This window comes from Ochotona princeps, chromosome 6 (assembly GCF_030435755.1).
Source record: "Ochotona princeps isolate mOchPri1 chromosome 6, mOchPri1.hap1, whole genome shotgun sequence".
NCBI classification, from domain to species: domain Eukaryota; kingdom Metazoa; phylum Chordata; class Mammalia; order Lagomorpha; family Ochotonidae; genus Ochotona; species Ochotona princeps.
In genome coordinates, this window is record NC_080837.1 from 71,385,558 (window position 1) to 71,403,692 (window position 18,135).

Here is an 18,135-nt window from a genome sequence, read left to right on the forward strand (position 1 = left end):
CTGCCTCCGCTGCGCCTGCGCCGACCGCCCACGCCCAACTCAGCTTCACTGCCGGGTGCGGTCGCCGGGTAGTGGCGTCACCGCGCTCGCTCCCGGCGCGAGGGACCGAGCCGGGGAGAGAGGGAAGCAGGGAGGGAGCCGGACGCGGAAGTGGTGGCGGCGGCGGCGGCGGCGGCGGCGACCGCGAGGTCTCGGACTGGTCCCACGCGCCGAGGGACGGGCTGCAGAACCCGCTTTGGAAAACCCGAGCGAGGGGCAGGAGCGCTGGGGCCTCCTGTCCTCCGCTTCGACGAGCTCCCACAGTGATGGTGATGGTGATGGCGACTGCGCCTCGGACCGCCCCAGTCCAGCTGCACCCCGGGAGGTGAGTGGGGGCGGGGAAGGGTGGCCGCTGCCGGACCAGGGAGGCCCCGCGCCTTGTCCTTGCCTCACCCGGGCTCACCTCGCCTACAGACCTCTCCGGGTGCCTGATCGGATCGAGCCCTTTGCTAAGGAGGGTCTAGTTAGAAAACATATCTTGTCCGGAGGAAGAGGAAAGCCAGACCCTGTGGAGCCTTTAATCTGAGCATCCCTCGTGCGGCCACCTTGTCTTCTCTCTAGAGAGGAAGGAGGCACGAATTTCGGGTCCTGGTGGCTGTTGTCGCTTCCTACAGGTGTGGCACGTCCGGTAACGCTTATTCCTGGCCAACTGTGTCGGGAAAAATCCCTTCAGGACAGGGTAACTTGTTTTTCCCTAATCAGATACCCCAGTGAAGTTCATGGCCGTGCGTGATAGAAGTCTTGGGATGGAACTGAGTTGCTGAAGTCTTGGTTTCGTCCTTGCCATCTGCGTGCGTCAGGTGTTCATGCCAGCGAGGTCATGCTTTTCTTGTGTCTTCGCGTTCTCCATGTTGGCAGCCCGCTCCCTAAAGAAAACCTTCACATTCGTGTTTGAGAGTCTTTCTGGAGTGTGTGTGTGTGTGTGTGTGTGTGCACGTGTATTGTGGTATCTGTCTTCTGACTTCAATCAGACTTATTTTATGACTTTCATGAGACGTTTTTCCATGGTAGGGATTTCGCTGCTCTTTCTAATTTCATTGTGAAAGTCGCAAGCGCCCTTTAACAAGCAGCGGTGAGCAGAGTTATTCACCTTGGCGTCATTTTTTTTTTTTTTAATACCAGAGCTGCAAAAAGGGCTTCGGTTTGTGCATGAATGAAGAGGGAAAGTGATTGATTCAAGAAGACTTTGAGATCAGTGCTGTGTTTTTCCACAAAAGCAAAAACACCCGAGACGATGCTTTCCACATGCCTTGATTTTATTGGACATGATTTGTTTTGAGATAGATTGATCTGAGTATTGCTGGATGGAGTATGGATTAAAGATGAAACATCCGGCTCTGTGTTGAATAAATCATGATGAGATTTTCAGTGAGGAAGTATGCAGAGCCCAGCAAAAGGAGAATCTGCAAATGGCATAACAAGAATTGTATCTGGAAAAGACCTTCACGGTGATACTGTTAGCACCATGTGGCTTCCAAACTACATGGTGTCCTTACATCTGTCCTTTCTCTGCCTCAGCAGGCAAGCAGTTGGATCACAGGTTAAGAGAAAAAAATGTCTTTTGCCAATTTCACATGGATTGGGAGAATCCAATGGCTTAGTCAGACATCCAATGTTTAAATTTTCACACTGAGACACTGTGTGACCTTGAAAAGCTTATTTTATTTTCCTGAATGTAGGATTCCCGTCTCTAAAATGCAAACCATACCCCCAATGAATTTTAAAAGTCCATAGAAATTATTAGTGGATATTCTCACTGTTTCATGTTATTATGAATGAATGAGGTATTGTGAGTCAAAGCTTCGTTTACAATGGGTTTGTTTAAATCATTCATTCTCCAGTTAAATTTTTTAAGTGCTTGTAAATAAGAATGCCTTTGATGGGTTCGTGGTCTTTTTGAGAGAAATAAACATTCAAACAGTATGCTCCAAATGATAGTGAAATGCTGAAAAGTGTAACCTAAATAGCCCCAAGATCGTCTGGTTATTTTAAATGACGTAGAAGAAACCAATACAGCTGTGTCAACGACAGGGTGTCAACTTTTCCCTAATTGAGTTATTCATTATTAACAGAGCCGTGGCTCCTGTAAGCTGGCAGCCAGAGGTGCCAGTGGAAAATGATGCAAAGATCACAGGTGTACTTGCAGGAAGGGTTAGTTTGTTGTGACCACTCAGGGTAGTATTAGACTTAAAAATACTATTGGTCTCAAGGGCAGTGTGGTGAGGAAATATGGATGCAGTATCACTGGTGGTGTTAGCTATATGAATACTATCATATAATGTTAGAGAATCTGTCCAAATGGTTTTATCAGTGTTGCCTTATAGAAGGAGTTTCTAAAATGTTTTTTCAGTAAATCCTGTAAAGAGAAGGCTGAAAGAGTAGCAATGGCCGACAACGAAGTATTGAAAAAATAGCATTAAAGTTAGATTGGAGAGATGAAAATGTTTATATCTCCTAATCTTATATATCCTGAAATTTACTGGCCTGTTTATTTTGGGGTTAAAAAATTACTTTGGGGCCCGGTGGCGTGGCTGGCCTAGCGGCTATAGTCCTCCCCTTGAACATGCGAGAATCCCATATGGGCGCTGGTTCTAATCCCGGCAGCTCCACTTCCCATCCAGCTCCCTGCTTGTGGCCTGGGAAAGCAGTCAAGGACGGCCCAAAGCCTTGGGACCCTGCACCCGTGTGGGAGACCTGGAGGAAGTTCCTGGCTCTTGGCTTCAGATCAGCGCAGCTCCGGCCGTTGCAGTCACTTGGGCAGTGAAGCCTTGGACGGAAGATCTTCCTCTCTGTCTCTCCTCCTCTCTGTATATCTGACTTTGCAATAAAAGTAAAATAAATCTTAAAAAGAAAAAAAGTTACTTTGGGCATGTGCAAACTTGAAGGGATTCTAATAAAGAAAAAGCTGCCTGCTCCCAGCCACCCAGTTCCCCTGTCTAAACCAGTATTTGATTCTTGTGTTAAATTGATGCCAGATCATGCCTGTTGTTGTCTATGTTCATAGATGGAGAAACTAAGTCTTGACAGACACACACGTAAGTGCCAGAGCCCACGTTGGCCACCTAATCCAAGGTGCCCCACCACACTGTTTCTCCAAATCATAGCTGAGACCATAAAACTTAGAATTTAATGAAACATGTAAGGACATAAAAGCAATTTCATTTAAGCCTAGTCACCTTTTATTAGTTTGTGGTTGAAACTTGTTATCCAACCTTAAAATCCACATGTAATTGTCACAAAATGATGAAAAGAATTCATCATCAGCCTTGTAAAAAGCTGCCTTCCATTTCTGTTTCAATTTGTTCATTTATGTTGCAAGGGACTACATCTTTTGCAATTAAAAATTCGGTTATTTACACCCATATTTTCTTTTTTTTTTTTTACACCCATATTTTCAAAGATTTTTAAACTGTAGGATGTTTTTAAAGGAGCATGTGTCGTATTAGGCATACTGTCGAGTATTTTATGATATATCCGAGACACCAGAGCCTTCTCAGCTCCAGGTGTTGGCTTAGCCTGTGTATAGCCTCTATTCCTCTTCCATTTATCTTCATTTTGCCATTTCCCATCTCTCATTTTAAAAAATGTGCTTTTCTAAGTGAAAGATTCTGAGTAATAGTAGAAAGCAGCTAATTCTTATTTCCATTAGGCTCAATCAGTGACTGGTGTTCCCATACGTTGTTGTATATCCACAGAAACCTGAGCAGGCTGGCTTTGGAGCTTATAGTTAGCCAGATTTTGCAATGGAAACATTAGAGTAAGTGAGATTTTTGTTTTGGTTTGGTTTGGTTTGGTTTGGTTTGGGTTGGTTTTAATCAAAGACCAGTCCTGGTGAGTGGCAGTCTGAGTTTTAGTCCACACTGGATGACTTAGCAGCTCGTGCTGTTTCATATTACCACGGTCAGCTTTTAAATATGATAGAGTACAGATAATGAAATTGTTTTTGGACTTTGATGATTGTAAATTTTGTTTAAATAACTTCAGTGGTCTTGTTCTTCCCACATCGTGTAAACAATTCTTCCCCACCCCATTACTGCCTTCTCAGAGGAGGGTAACAAATTGTAGAAAAAATTTTAGGTCTGTGCATTTTTTAATTTCTTTTTCTTTAGATTTATTTATTTTTGTTGGAAAGTCGGGTTTATAGAGAGAAGGAGAGACAGAGAGTAAGATCTTCTATCCACTGGTTCACTCCCAAGTGGCCACAATGACTGGAGCTGATCTGATCTGATCTGAAGCCAAGAGCCTCTTCCTGATCTCCCACATGGGTACAGGGTCCCAAGGCTTTGGGCTGTCCTCCACAGCTTTCCCAGGCCACCTGCAGGAACTGGGTGGGAAGTAGAGCAGCTGGAATATGAATTGGTGCCCAAATGGGATCCTGGCACATGCAAGGCAAGGACTTTAGCCACTAAGCTACTGCGCCAGGCCGGTGGAATTTTCTTTTAGCAAATTGATCTCATAGGAAAAAATAGTTCATGAATATAGGCAAGAATGTCAAAATTGCTTGCCTATAGGTTACAGATGTACAACTTTTTACCCTCTTTAAAAACTTTCTGAATGTTCAGTGTAATGTATGAGGAGAGTACTGATTCATGATTTTTAGAATTAAGAAGTACAGATTGAAGGTGCCACACCATAGCAGGTAAAGTCACCATGGGCTTTGCAGACATTCCAAATGGGTGCTCACTGGTGTCACCGCTGCTCCACTCTGATCCGGATTCCTGCCAGTGGTTTGGGAAAAGCAGCAGAAGGTGGCTAGTGTTTAGGTCCCTGCCACACATGGTGGGAGACTGCACACACATGGGATGAAGCTCTTGGCTCCTGGCATTGACCTAGTCCAAGCCAATGTGGCCATTGGGGTGGGAAGTGAACTAGCCAGTGGAAAACCTCCCTCTCTGTCTCTTCCTCTTTTCTCTGTAACTTTAACTTTCAAAAATAATCATTGGGCAGAGTTAAGCCTCCACCTACAGTGCTGACATCCTAGATGGGTGCCGGTTTGAATCCCAGCTGCTCTGCTTCCTATCCAGCAAAAAGGAAAAAGATGGCCCAAGTTCTTGGGCTCCTGGGCCCACAAGGGAGACTCAGATGAAACTCCTGGCTCCTGGCTTCAGATCAGCCCGGCTCTGACCACTGTGACCCCTTGGGGAGTAAACCCCTGGATGGAAGATGCCTCTCTCTCTGTCTCTCTCTTTTTCCTTATCTCTGCCTTTCAAATAAAAATAATTCTTTTTTTTAAATGGACAAATCTCTGAGCCTCGTATTGCCAGTTCTTAGTTTTTCATTCCTTCTTCATTCTAAATTAATGTTCAGTGATTAGATTTTAAACCGTAATTTTTAGCTAGTAAGCTTACCAAGTAAATGCTCATTTCAGTATCATCTCAATAATATTTTCCCAAAATTTGTTCCATAAAAAAGGTTTTAGTGTTAAGTTATGCAGGAAGATAGCTTATAGAAGTTTCTTTATGAAAGGACATTCTGTGTAATTTGTTAAATATGCATTTAATCCAGTAGTGGAAAAATATTTCCCAAAATTATTTGTCATGTGGAATGCCAGAGCTACAGGCAGAGGATTAATGTGCTATGCTACTGCACTGGCCTCTCACCTTAGTTAGCCAGATATCTATCAGCATTTCAGACATAAAGATTTCCGTGATTAATTAAATTGTGTATAATAATGTCACTGTAACCAACAACAAAAAGAAGACAAATGAATTCTAAGACTTTTTTTTAATGGAATGATCCTAGTTGGTGCTCCGTTACAGCTTTTCTCGCAGTGGCTCCTGGGCTTGGGAACTTAGCTTCTTGGAAGGCTTTTGTGCATACTTCCCTCTTAGAAATTTGCCTCTACTAGACCTTTGATTGGACAGCATCTCTCAAAGTAGCATCTATGATTTCTGTACTATGATTCCTGTACTCTTTACCATCCAGATTTTACATATATAGGTAAATAGTGCCAAAGCACCTTTTATAAAAACTCATCTGTAGTCTTTATACAATAATAACCATTTGATTGATTTTTTTATTTGTAAGGATCTTGAGGAAGGGGCACAGTGGGTATCGCCTGTAATACTGGCTGGTGCTGCTGCTCCACTTCCGACCCAGCTCCGTACTGACCTGGGAAAAGCAACCAGCCTTGCCTCAAGTGTCTGGGCCCCTGCCACCCATGTGGGAAACTAGGATGAGGCTCCTGGCTCCTGGCTTCAACCTGCTCCAGCCTGGAAGGTTTCAGCCATCTGCGGAGTGAACAGGCAGGTGTAAGATATCTGTTTCTACATCTCTGTAACTGACTTTCAGATAAATAACTAAGTCTAAAAAAAAATTTTTTTAACTAAAATACTACGATCCATGAATCCCTTCCAGTGACTTGCAAGCCTCTACAGTGCAATGAAAGTCAGTAAGAAGTAGGAAAAGTGGGCCCGGCACAATAGCATAGCGGCTAAAGTTCTCGCCTTGAATGCGCCGAGATCCCATATGGGCACCGGTTCTAATCTTGGCAGCTCCACTTTCCATCAGCTCCCTGCTTGTGGCCTGGGAAAGCAGTTGAGGATGGCCCAAAGCCTTAGGACCCTGAACCCATATGGGAGATCAGGAAGAGCTTCTGGCTCCTGGCTTCGGTTCAGCTCAGCTCTGGGTGTTGTGTTCACTTGGGGAGTGAACCAGTGGATGGAAGATCTTCTCTGTCACTCTTCCTCTCTGTATATCTGCCTTTCCAGTAAGAATAAATAAATATTTTTTTTAAAAAGTAGGAAAAGCCTTTTAGAACTCCTAGATTTCCCTCAGGAATCTGACAGAGTGTTGATAACATTCTCAATTGTGTTTTCAATAGTAATAAACCTTCAGCCACTTTTATTTATTTGTTTTTTTCAATTTCAAAGTCAGACAGACCACAAGAGGAAGATCAGCTAATCTAGTCACTGGCTCACTCCCCAGACAGCCACAATAGTCAGGCCCAGTCCAAAGCCTTGTGCAGGGACGTAGCCAGTGCCTCTCACGTCAGTACTGGGGACCCTACTCTTGGGTGACACCGGCTGCCTCCAGTTAACATTAACAGGAAACTGCAGTCAGAAGTGGAGGCAGCCCTCAAACCCAGGCCTTCCCAGACAGGAAGTAGGCATCCCAAGCAGCTGCTTCACTTGTCTGCCAAACACCCATCCCACATGTTTTAATTTTAGACAACTACAAATTAAAAGTTAAGTTTTATTCCTGCTTGAAGACTTTGACATTAGAGTACATTCTAGACCATTTATTAATTTGTCAAGACAACATTTTTTAAAAGTGAAACTTCTTGAGTGTGAATTCAAATTCATTCTTAGCTACGACACAGTAACTAGTTGGAAGAAAATTTTCAGCTATATTAACTCTTTGAGTACAGGCAACTGTATGGGAAACTCACCTGAGTCAGTAATATGGGTTATATTATGGACACCTGCCACATTAATACACATTAGTACACTTAACCTAAAATCCAGAGACACTTGATTGATTGATAATGTATTCTATGCGAGTTGGTAAACTGTGCCAAAGGAAGCCTATTTGGTTAACATGCAACTTACGTATAGAACTTGGAGATGATTTTCCAAAGGAAAATATCAGATTGTTCTGCAGGTTCCAGATCTGTTGAGTTCCAGCTATATCTGATACAGTGATTACTTTTCACCTTGAAAAATTAGTTAACTTCATGATTATATTCCCTACAAAATATCTTTATTGTAAACTGCATTAGAGACAGAAGTATTCTATGACCTTGTCAAGTGCTATGTGAGATCTTCTAAAAGCCTATGGGAAAAATTGAATTAAAGGTAATGTGGCAGGCCCAGCGCTGAAGCCTGGTGAGTTAAGTCCTCACCTTGAACACACCGGGATCACATATGGGCACCAGTTCTAATCCTGGCAGCTCAACTCCCCATCCAGCTCCCTGCTTGTGGCCTGGGAAAGCAGTGGAGGATGGCCCAAAGCTTTGGGACCCTGCACCCACGTGGGAGACCTCTGGAAGAGGCTCCTGGCTTTGGATTGGCTCAGCTCCAGCATTGCGGCCAGTTAGGGAGTGAAGCCTTGGACGGAAGATCTTCCTCTCTGCTCCTCCTCCTCTCTGTATATCTGACTTTGCAATAAAAAGGGGAGGGGGGATAATGTGGCGGTCCGATGCCATAGCCTTGCAGTTAACGTCCTTGCCTTGCACGCACTGGGATCCCATATGGATGCTGCTTCTAATCCCAGTGGCCCAGCTTTCCATGCAGCTCCCTGCTGGTGATCTAGGAAAGCAGTCAAGGATGGCCTAAAGCCTTCAGACCCTGCACCTATAGGTAAGCCAACCGTGGCTTAGTTAGCTAATTCTCCACTTGCAAATGCCATCATCTTAATGGGTGTCCTGACTGCTCTACTTTGCATCTGGCTCCCTGCTTACAGACCACCCTGTACCGCATGGGTGATCTGGAAGAGGCTCCAAGCTCCTGGCTGCAGATAGACTCAGCTCCCTTTAGGGAGTAAGCCAGCAGATGAAAGATATTTCTGTCTCTCTTTTCTCTATAAATCTGCCCTTCTATAGACTGTGTGGTTCCTTTTGAAGGTTTTGAAAAGTTCAAAGGTTAAAGTATTGCCCCCAGGAAAAGATGACCACACCCTCCAGAAGAGGAAAAAAATGAAGGAAGAAGCGCCATGATGAAAGTGGTAAGGTGGCATGATTGGGGAGCAGGAGTAAAGTCAGTCGGCCGGCCAGCCAGCCAGCCAGCTGCCGAGCCTGAGTGTACTCCATCAACAATTCTCCATGTTCTTCTGCCGGCTTACCGTGTTCCAGGAATGCAGTCAGTGAACAGCCAGAACATATTGTTAAATACAGTTTGACTGTGCTGAGTAATATTTCTTTGAAAATTAGAACGGAAATGTTTTTCCCTAAGGTTTTTGAAATGATTACATACCCATGTGCTAAGTCAAAATAGTATAATCACCAAATGCTATTCAGTATTTAGAATCGGAGCTCTTTTATTTGGCAAGTCTCATTAGTTCACACTTTCATGTACTTGCCAGTCATATTTGCCAATACAGATGGTTGTTTCCAATCCTAATGTTTTCAAAACAGGTTAAAGTGTCTAGAGATAAACAGTTTCTTGACTACTTTTTTTTTCTGTTTTTTTCCCCTCCATTTCATTTTCCTTGGAAGACAGAGTGGCCAAGACTGATTTTCTGTCCACTGCTTCACTGCCCAAAATATTGGCATTCAGATCTGGACCCAGCCAGAAGCAGCAGCTGGGGACGCAGCCCCAGGCTCCCAGGTCTAGGGCAGAGACCCAAGTGCCTAAGTCATCACTTGTCGCCTTTCCAGATCGAGCACTGGCAGAGCTGAAAACGGAAGCAAACACCAGCAGCTCGGGTATGAGCTGTGGGCATCCCAAATGGCATCTGTCTTAACTGCTATGCCAAACTTCCATTCCAAGTGTTGGCTTTGTTCTTTTTTTTTCCCCTGTGTTCCTCTGATATAATCAAATGTTATTGGAATGTTGATTGATTTCCCCAGTCACAGAATTTAATTTATAAAATATTTGGAATTATAGAGACCCTACCCTCCAATTTGGGGTTACATTTTATTCCACTTCAGAATACTTAAATTCCACTGATGCTCTGTCATTGCTGCTGTCATGACATTCCTTGTTTTACATTGAAACTTCTAGTTTGTCTGTTTTCATAGAAAAGATATTGCGCTATAGAAATGTACCGGCTACAGCTTGCTTCAGCACGTTGCGTCTGTTTCCATCTGTCCCTGTGGTCGCTCGTTAGCCCCCAACAGCCAAAATGGTGAAGCAGATCGAGAGCAAGTCTGCTTCTCAGGAAGTCTTGGACTCTGCAGAGATGAGCTTGTTGTGGTTGACTTCTCAGCCACGTGGTGCGGACCTTGCACGATGATCAAGCCATTCTTTCATTCGCTCTCTGACAAACATTCCAGCGTGCTGTTTCTTGAAGTAGATGTGGATGACTGCCAGGATGTCGCTGCAGATTGTGAAGTCAAATGAATGCCAGCCTTCCAGTTTTCTAAGAAGGGCCAGAAGGTGGGGTGAATGTTCTGGAACAAGTAAGAAAAAACTTGAAGCTACCCTTAATGAACTACTCTAATACTGTTTTCTGGAAACGTGACTAGTCTTCAACTGCTGAAGACCTCTAATTTTTTTTTTTTTTTTTTTTTTTTATAAAAAAGTAGGAGATAGGGCCCGGCGGCGTGGCCTAGCCGCTAAAGTCCTCACCTTAAAGGCACCGGGGTCCCATATGGGCACCGGTTCTAATCCCGGCAGCTCCATTTCCCATCCAGCTTCCTGCTTGTGGCCTGGGAAAGCAGTTGAGGACAGCCCAAAACTTTGGGACCCTGCACCCGCGTGGGAGACCCGAAAGATGTTCCTGGTTCCCAGCTTCGGATCTGCGCAGCTCCAGCCATTGCGCTCACTTGGGAAGGGGCTCATCGGACAGAAGATCTTCCTCTCTGTCTCTCCTCTCTATATATCTGACTTTGTAATAAAAATAAATAAATCCTTAAAAAAAAAGTAGGAGATAGGGAACTATATACACAACTGCCATCTGATCATAAAGAACAATAGAATATCAATTCTGCACTTTAAAAAAGAAAAGAAAAGGGCCCGGCAGCGTGGCCTAGCGGCTAAAAGTCCTCGCCTTGAAAGCCCCGGGAGCCCATATGGGCGCCGGTTCTAATCCCGGCAGCTCCACTTCCCATCCAGCTCCCTGCTTGTGGCCTGGGAAAGCAGTCGAGGACGGCCCAGAGCTGTGGGACCCTGCATCCGCGTGGGAGACCCGGAAGAGGTTCCAGGTTCCCAGCATCGGATTGGCGTGTACCGGCCCGTTGCGGCTCACTTGGGGAGTGAAACATCGGATGGAAGATCTTCCTCTCTGTCTCTCCTCCTCTCTGTATATCCAGCTTTCCAATAACAATAAAAATCTTTAAAAAAAAAAAAAAAAGAAAGAAAGAAAAGAAAAAAGAATATACTGGCTTGTCGGTTTTAATCCCGGCAGCCCAACTTCCCATCCAGCTCCCTGCCTGTGGCCTGGGAAAGCAGTTGATGGCCCAAAGCCTTGGGACCCTGTGTCCACATGGGAGACCCGGAGGAAACTCCTGGCTCCTGGTTTCAGATTGGCTCAGCTCCAGCCATTGGGGCTGCTTAGGGAGTGAACCATTGGACAGAAAATCTTCCTCTCTGTACATCCGCCTTTCCAATAAGAATAGATAAATCTTTAAAAAAAAAAAAAAGAAATGTACTGACTTGTTTTTTTTTTTTTTTTTTTAAAGATTTATTTATTTTTATTACAAAGTCAGATATACAGAGAGGAAGATCTTCCGTCCAATGATTCACTCCCCAGGTGAGCCGCAACGGGCCGGTGCGCGCCAATCTGATGCCGGGAACCTGGAACCTCTTCCAGGTCTCCCACAAGGTTGCAGGGTCCCAATGCATTGGGCCGTCCTCGACTGCTTTCCCAGGCCACAGGCAGGGAGCTGGATGGGAAGTGGAGCTGCCGGGATTAGAACCGGCCCATATGGGATCCCGGGGCGTTCAAGGTGAGGACTTTAACCACTAGGCCACGCCGCCGGGCCCCACTGACTTGTTTTCAGTGTGTGTAAAATGCCAGTTTTTTTAATTCTATATTCTTTACAAACTACTTAGTCTGATCATGAAGTTTACAAGTTGTTAAGATGAATTGACAAAGGCTGCATTAAGAATGCTACCTGGTGGTGATTGTTTTTTTAATAAATTCTTACAGTGACAGGCTTTAGTCTAGTGGCTCAGACTCCTACATTCCATCCCAGAGTACCTGTGTTCATCACTTCTCAGCCTTTTGACTAAGGTCAAGTGCACAGTACTTGTCTTCAGTTCCTGCCTATGGCTGAACTCAAGCTTTCTGCTAAGGAAACCCCTAAGAGACAACAGTGGGGCCAGCACTGTGATGTAAGCGTAACAGGTAGAGCTACCCCCTGTGGCAGGAACATCCCATAAGAGTACTGGTTCAGGGCCCAGCGTGGTAACCTCGCAGCTAAATCCTCGCCTTGCACGCACCGGGGTCCCATATGGGCACCAGCTCTAATTCCAGAGGCCATGCTTCCCATCCAGCTCCCTGCTTATGGCCTGGGAAAGTAGTCTAGGATGGCCCAACACCTTGCAGCCCTGCACCCACGTGGGAGACCTGGAAGAAGCTCCTGGCTCCTGGCTTTGTAATGACTCAGCTCCAGTCATTGAGGCCACGTGGGGAGTGAATCAACAGACAGAAGATCTTCTTCTCTGTCTCTCCTAAGTCTTTAAAAAAAAAAAAAGTACTTGTTCAAGTCATGGCTGCTTCACTTTTCATACAGCTTGCTGCAAATGTCCTGGGGAACCAACAAAAGATGGTCCCCACACTTGAGCCCCTGCCACCCACGTGGGAGGCCCTGGTGAAGCTCCTGGCTCCTAGCTTCGGTCTGGCCCAGCCCTGGCTTTTGTGGCCATTTAGGAAGGGAAATAATAAATGGAAAATATCTCTCTCCGACTTAAATCAGTCTTTAAAAAGAAATTAAATAATTAATTCAGAAGTAGTTGTGACAACTCAAGTAATTAGGTTCTTGCCACTCAAGGTTGAGGCCAAGATTAAGTTCCCCGTTCTGGCTTTGGCCTGGCCATTGTGCGCATTTAGGGAGTGAGCCAGCAGAGGGAGGGTGACATGACCTCTGTCCCTAAATAAATAATTTTTTAAGTATTAACCTCAATTTACATATGTGTTTGTTTTAAAACACAGGGGATGGGGCAGGCAGAGCTTCCGTCCATTGGTTCATTCCTCAGAGGCCCCCAGTAGCCAGGGCTGGGCTAGAGCAAGGTATGGTAGTCGTCTCTAAAACCAACATGTAGATTTGTGACTGTCTTAATTTCTTCAGCCTTCTGTACAATCAAATTGAAACTAAATGACTCACATCTGAGCATATATTACAATAGAGAGATGAGACTTGGCTTTTTCTGAAAATTAGCTGTGGAAAGAAAAACTCAGAACTAAGTGGCACTCTAACGTTATTCATGTGTTAGAGGAGTTTATTGAAATAGGAATGGTGTCTTTGGACTGTCTTGCAAGGTTTCTAGTACTCTGTCTTTTTTATATAGTAATTGTAACTTTTTTCCCCATCTCATATCTAATTGAGTCTTAAAATATAAACTATATAAAGTAGACAACAAATAATTAATGACTTTTCTCTCTCTCTGCTTAGACACATCCAGAAAGTGCCCAGAAGAAACATCCTACTGGAAAAACTGAAAAAGCACCATTTATAACCCTGGAATCTGTGGATAATTTCTCAAAATGGCAGAAAGTGGTGAAAGCAATAGTCAAAATGTAGATGTAAGGCCCAAAACTAGCCGAAGTAGAAGTGCGGACAGAAAAGATGGTTATGTGTGGAGTGGAAAAAAGTTATCTTGGTCCAAAAAGGGTGAGAGCTGTTCAGATGCTGCAACACTGAGCACTGTGGAGAAAGCTGACATTCCTCTGAGGAGCCGAGAACGGAAGCACAGCTGCTCGTCCATCGAGCTGGACTTGGACCATTCCTGTGGGCACAGGTTTTTGGGCCGATCTCTGAAGCAGAAGCTACAGGACGCTGTCGGTCAGTGTTTTCCAATAAAGAATTGCAGTGGTCGGCACTCTTCAGGGCTTCCATCCAAAAGAAAAATCCATATCAGTGAACTTATGTTAGATAAGTGTCCTTTCCCACCTCGATCAGATTTAGCCTTTAGGTGGCATTTTATTAAACGACACACTACTCCCTTAAATCCCAAATCGGATGAATGGGTAAGCACAGATTTGTCTGCAAGTGAACCACGGGAGGGTCACGTAAAACAGAGAAGGAACATGGAAGAGGTAGACTGTTTCTCACATGCCAGTGTCCCACCCTGTGTCATAACAACCAGTGGTGCTTTGTGTACAGTCAGTCCTGTGGCTGACTCAGTGATGAACCTGGCTTCAAGCCAGAGCATAGAAGATAGCGATATGGATTCTGATGATGAATCTGTAACACTTTGCACAAGTTCCAGGAAAAGAAACAAACCCAAATGGGAAATGGATGATGAACTCCAGCAATTGGAAACCCCTCCTAAGTACCACACGCAGATTGATTACGTCCACTGCCTTGTCCCGGACCTCCTTCAGATTAACAATAATCCATGTTACTGGGGAGTTATGGACAAATATGCAGCCGAAGCTCTGTTAGAAGGAAAACCTGAAGGCACCTTTTTACTTCGAGATTCAGCACAGGAAGATTATTTATTCTCTGTCAGCTTCAGACGCTACAGCCGTTCTCTCCATGCTAGAATTGAACAGTGGAATCACAACTTCAGCTTCGACGCCCATGACCCCTGTGTCTTTCATTCCCCTGACATCACTGGCCTCCTAGAACATTATAAAGATCCCAGTGCCTGTATGTTTTTCGAACCACTTCTGTCCACTCCTTTGATGCGGACATTCCCCTTTTCCCTGCAGCATATATGCAGAACAGTTATTTGTAATTGTACAACTTACGATGGCATTGATGCCCTCCCAGTACCCTCTCCGATGAAATTGTATCTGAAGGAATATCACTATAAATCAAAAGTTAGAGTTCTCAGGATTGATGCACCGCAACAGCAGTGCTAGGGAAAGGCCAGGAACATGGGAAGAATTGGATGCGGATTTTTTACTAGTTTTGGTTTGGTTTGGTTTGGTTTTTCGTTGGGCCATTTTGAATTTTTTTCAAAGTCAGTTGACATCCAAAACAGTCCTCTGATCAGATTCTTCCTCCAGGTTAGTTGGTTTTTCATGTGATGCACTGATTGCTTAAGGTTGTGCCTTAGCGGGTAACTGGTTTTTTGTTTGTATGCATTGTATCCCTACATATTTTTTCTTTATTTAACTTATGTGTATGATACAGGTATATTTGGTAGGTCTCCTAAGCCACGTTTGAAAATGCTGTATCTCATACTGTTAAAATCATTATATTTGTTTCTAAATGTAAAATATTTTGTTAATTTATGCCATCAGTGTTCTTAAACAGAGCATATAGTTCACCATCTGCCTCTCCTTTGAGTTGTCTTAAAATTCTTCAATAATATGGGTATTGTTATTCACTATTCGTACTAACAGAATTGACATTTGTAATTTACTAATGGGGATGTTAAAGGTAGCAAAATGACTTAAAAGTTATGTTTTTCATGTTATATGTTAACCACAAAGCAGGATTTCTAAATAAGATGAACCTAGTCGGTAAGACTCAAGTGAGAACATTACATTCCAGAGGTGCGTTTGTTCAATAATGCAGGACTGTTTGTTACTGCTGATAATCTGTCAGCCTGAAAGAGCTAACCCACCTTGACAACGTGGATTTTATTCCTTTCTACAGAAGCTTTAAAAATAATAATATGTTTGCAGCTAGTAGTTACTAAGTACTAAAGCAACTATAGGGTTTTTCTATATTATGAACTTGCTTCTACTTAGCCCTTTTATAAAAACTTTGAGCCTGTTCACTTTAAGGGAATTCCACAGTTCATAAATGGCCACAAGTTTCTAATAGTAACCAAAGAGTACCTGCAAAGATTTTTGTTCCTTTAAATTTAACCTGAATGCAAATTCAAGAGGTAAGCAGGGAGCTCAAAATTCAGAAAGCTTAATGCTTTTGATCTTCAAGTTCCAAACTATTATTCTCCTTAGGGTTTATGTTTTTAATGTGGCTTCAAACTAAACCTCTCTGGCTTATGTCACACTAAGTAGTAAGACAAAAGGATAACACTTAAAATTACGAAGAACAGGGCAGCATTTTAAAACCTGAGCCCAAGGTAACCAACGAATTGCATGGAGTGGTGTCCTAACTTCTTAAGAAGTCAGTTGCTGATAAAATCTACAGATTGCCCAGTTTTTCTTCTGATAAGGTTTCTACCCTTTATACAAATTGGCATTTTTAATGTAAAAAAATTGATTTTTTTTTTGATGTTAGTTTGGTTGTATGATTGAACTGCATCTACCTAGAGTTCAAGTTCTCAAGTGAGACCAAGTGTTTCTTAATTGTTACTTTATGTTGAGATAGCTTTACCGTTCCTTGCATTTCTGCTGATCACATCAGTGTGGCATTTCTCAATAATAGCTTTAAAATACTTAGCAGTTATTGCAAAATGAAACCAGGAGTGTCTGTTTCCGTTATCTTACAGGTTTTGGTTTGTTTTCTCAGTGATCTCAAGATTTCCTGTTCTCAGTGAGGGGGTAGCACTCACAGGGCCCTTCCCTGAGCAGTGAGGCCCCAGTATCCTCACCCAGTTGGAGGTCATTCTATTTTAAAGATACTTACCTTTTAGGAAGGGGAGGGTCTCCTACTGCCTCTGTTGTAGCACTTTTGTAGATCACTGAGCAACTTACCTTAGCCAAGTCAGCATTTCCTTAAATAACCCACCTTTGGCAACAGAAAATTAACAGTATGATAAAATTCCACCCGCAATTATAGTTTTTTATCAGACTTTGATAAAAAGACTTTCTGTTTCTGTGAAACAATTATTTTAAATATCCTTTTAAAAATAACTTTATCAGTACAGAAAACCTAAAAAACGACTAGCTTATGAATATTCTGTTAAACAGTAGTTTTATAACAAAATAAGATATAATTATGTTGTCTTTTATAGCAGTAAAACTTAGTGTTTATATTAAAGTCAAAGTAGCTTTTCATATAGTTCCAACTGATTGCTTGTGATATATTTTCTCTGGCTTTTCATATTTTTTTTCAACTTCAAGGTATTAATAGCTTAACGTTTTCAAAATACTGCCATATATGTGGCCTTGAAGTAGCTACTAAAGTGAGAATAGGGAAAAGACACTCGCTCTGACATGGTTGGTGTTTTTCTTTGGTGCTTGCTGCAATGAAAAGAAATTTGAAAGTAGAACTATAAAGATGTGAGAAGGGACTTGTTTACCATGAAGGGAAAGGAGTAGGAAAAGATTAATTTTTAAACCATTAAGCAATTGAAATTTAGAATGGTAATCACTTTGTGAAGATCCATTTGGAGGAGCATCCAGTATTCAAAATCTAACTCCTAAAAATGTTTAAAACTACATTTATTGAATTATAGAAAAAGAGCATATCTTCAGAGGAACAGTACATGGTGATACTTGGGTATGAATCTAAACATGTTTTGTGGCTGTGTTAAACCCTTGGAACGTGGAAAAATGGGAATTGCAGTGTTAAAAAGCGTTCAGTATGGTGGAAATGTGGGGAGCATATTGGTGAGAAAATGGAGCTAACAGAAATACAACGAAATATTAAAATTAACAGTTTGCGCATTAGCTCAGGGAAAAGCCTTGAGTGGAAGGGAGTTGCTTAATTGCTAATAGCTAGTCTGGACCAGGCACTTAACTGCACTTTGGGGATCACTGCGTGCTAATCAGGATCTAAACTGGAACTTTTTCTTGAAGTTTCGCAGGACATACCCCCACCTTAAAAATAAAAAAGTAAATAAACTACAGCATCTTGGTTCGTATTATAAAAACTGATATATATTGAATGGTGTTTGTAGGCTCTTTGAGGATTTTTGTATAAATATTCATGTGAGTTTTCCCCCCATAATCATGCCATTCATTTATAATTCATAATTAGGATGATTTAATTTAAAGGAGGACCTAATCGGAAGACACTTAAAGGAAGCTCTTAGTCAGCTTGTGGCTAGATTTATTGATTTGGTGATCAGCCTGTGTTCTTTGCTGGATTTCAGCTAATGGCCAGCTCTGTCCAAAGGATGGCTTTCAGTTAGTTTTAGCTTTTTATTATAAATTATAGAAAGAATGGCTTAGTAATTAGAAGCTTCTCTTCAAAAGTAAGACACTTGTGGCAAAAAAGAAGTCATATCATTACACAACTTTCATTTCTTTTGACGCAAGAAAATTAATCCTTATCAGTTATTCATGAGCCAAAGCCATTAAGGAAATAAATCAAGTTACCAACTCTCTATCTCTGAAGTTGAGATCATTTTATAGATCCATGTGATCAAAAACTTCCTTCCCATGAAACAAAAAAGATAACATTCTTGCAGTCTTTGTTTTTCATTCAAAATACTCACATGTGGTTGTAATCAAAATCCAATAAAT

The 18,135-nt window shown here is 42.7% G+C and overlaps 1 protein-coding gene and 1 pseudogene across 1 annotated transcript; both read left to right on the forward strand.

The window, feature by feature from the left end:
• The first annotated feature begins 78 nt into the window (after window positions 1–78).
• SOCS4 (suppressor of cytokine signaling 4) lies at window positions 79–14,888 on the forward strand. Its single transcript, XM_004584843.2, has 2 exons — window positions 79–364; window positions 13,256–14,888. The coding sequence occupies exon 2, from the start codon at window positions 13,348–13,350 to the stop codon at window positions 14,668–14,670; it is 1,323 nt and encodes a 440-aa protein (XP_004584900.2). The 5' UTR covers window positions 79–364; window positions 13,256–13,347; the 3' UTR covers window positions 14,671–14,888.
• On the forward strand, window positions 9,823–10,140 carry LOC118759240 (thioredoxin-like; annotated as a pseudogene).
• Window positions 14,889–18,135: the final 3,247 nt, after the last annotated feature.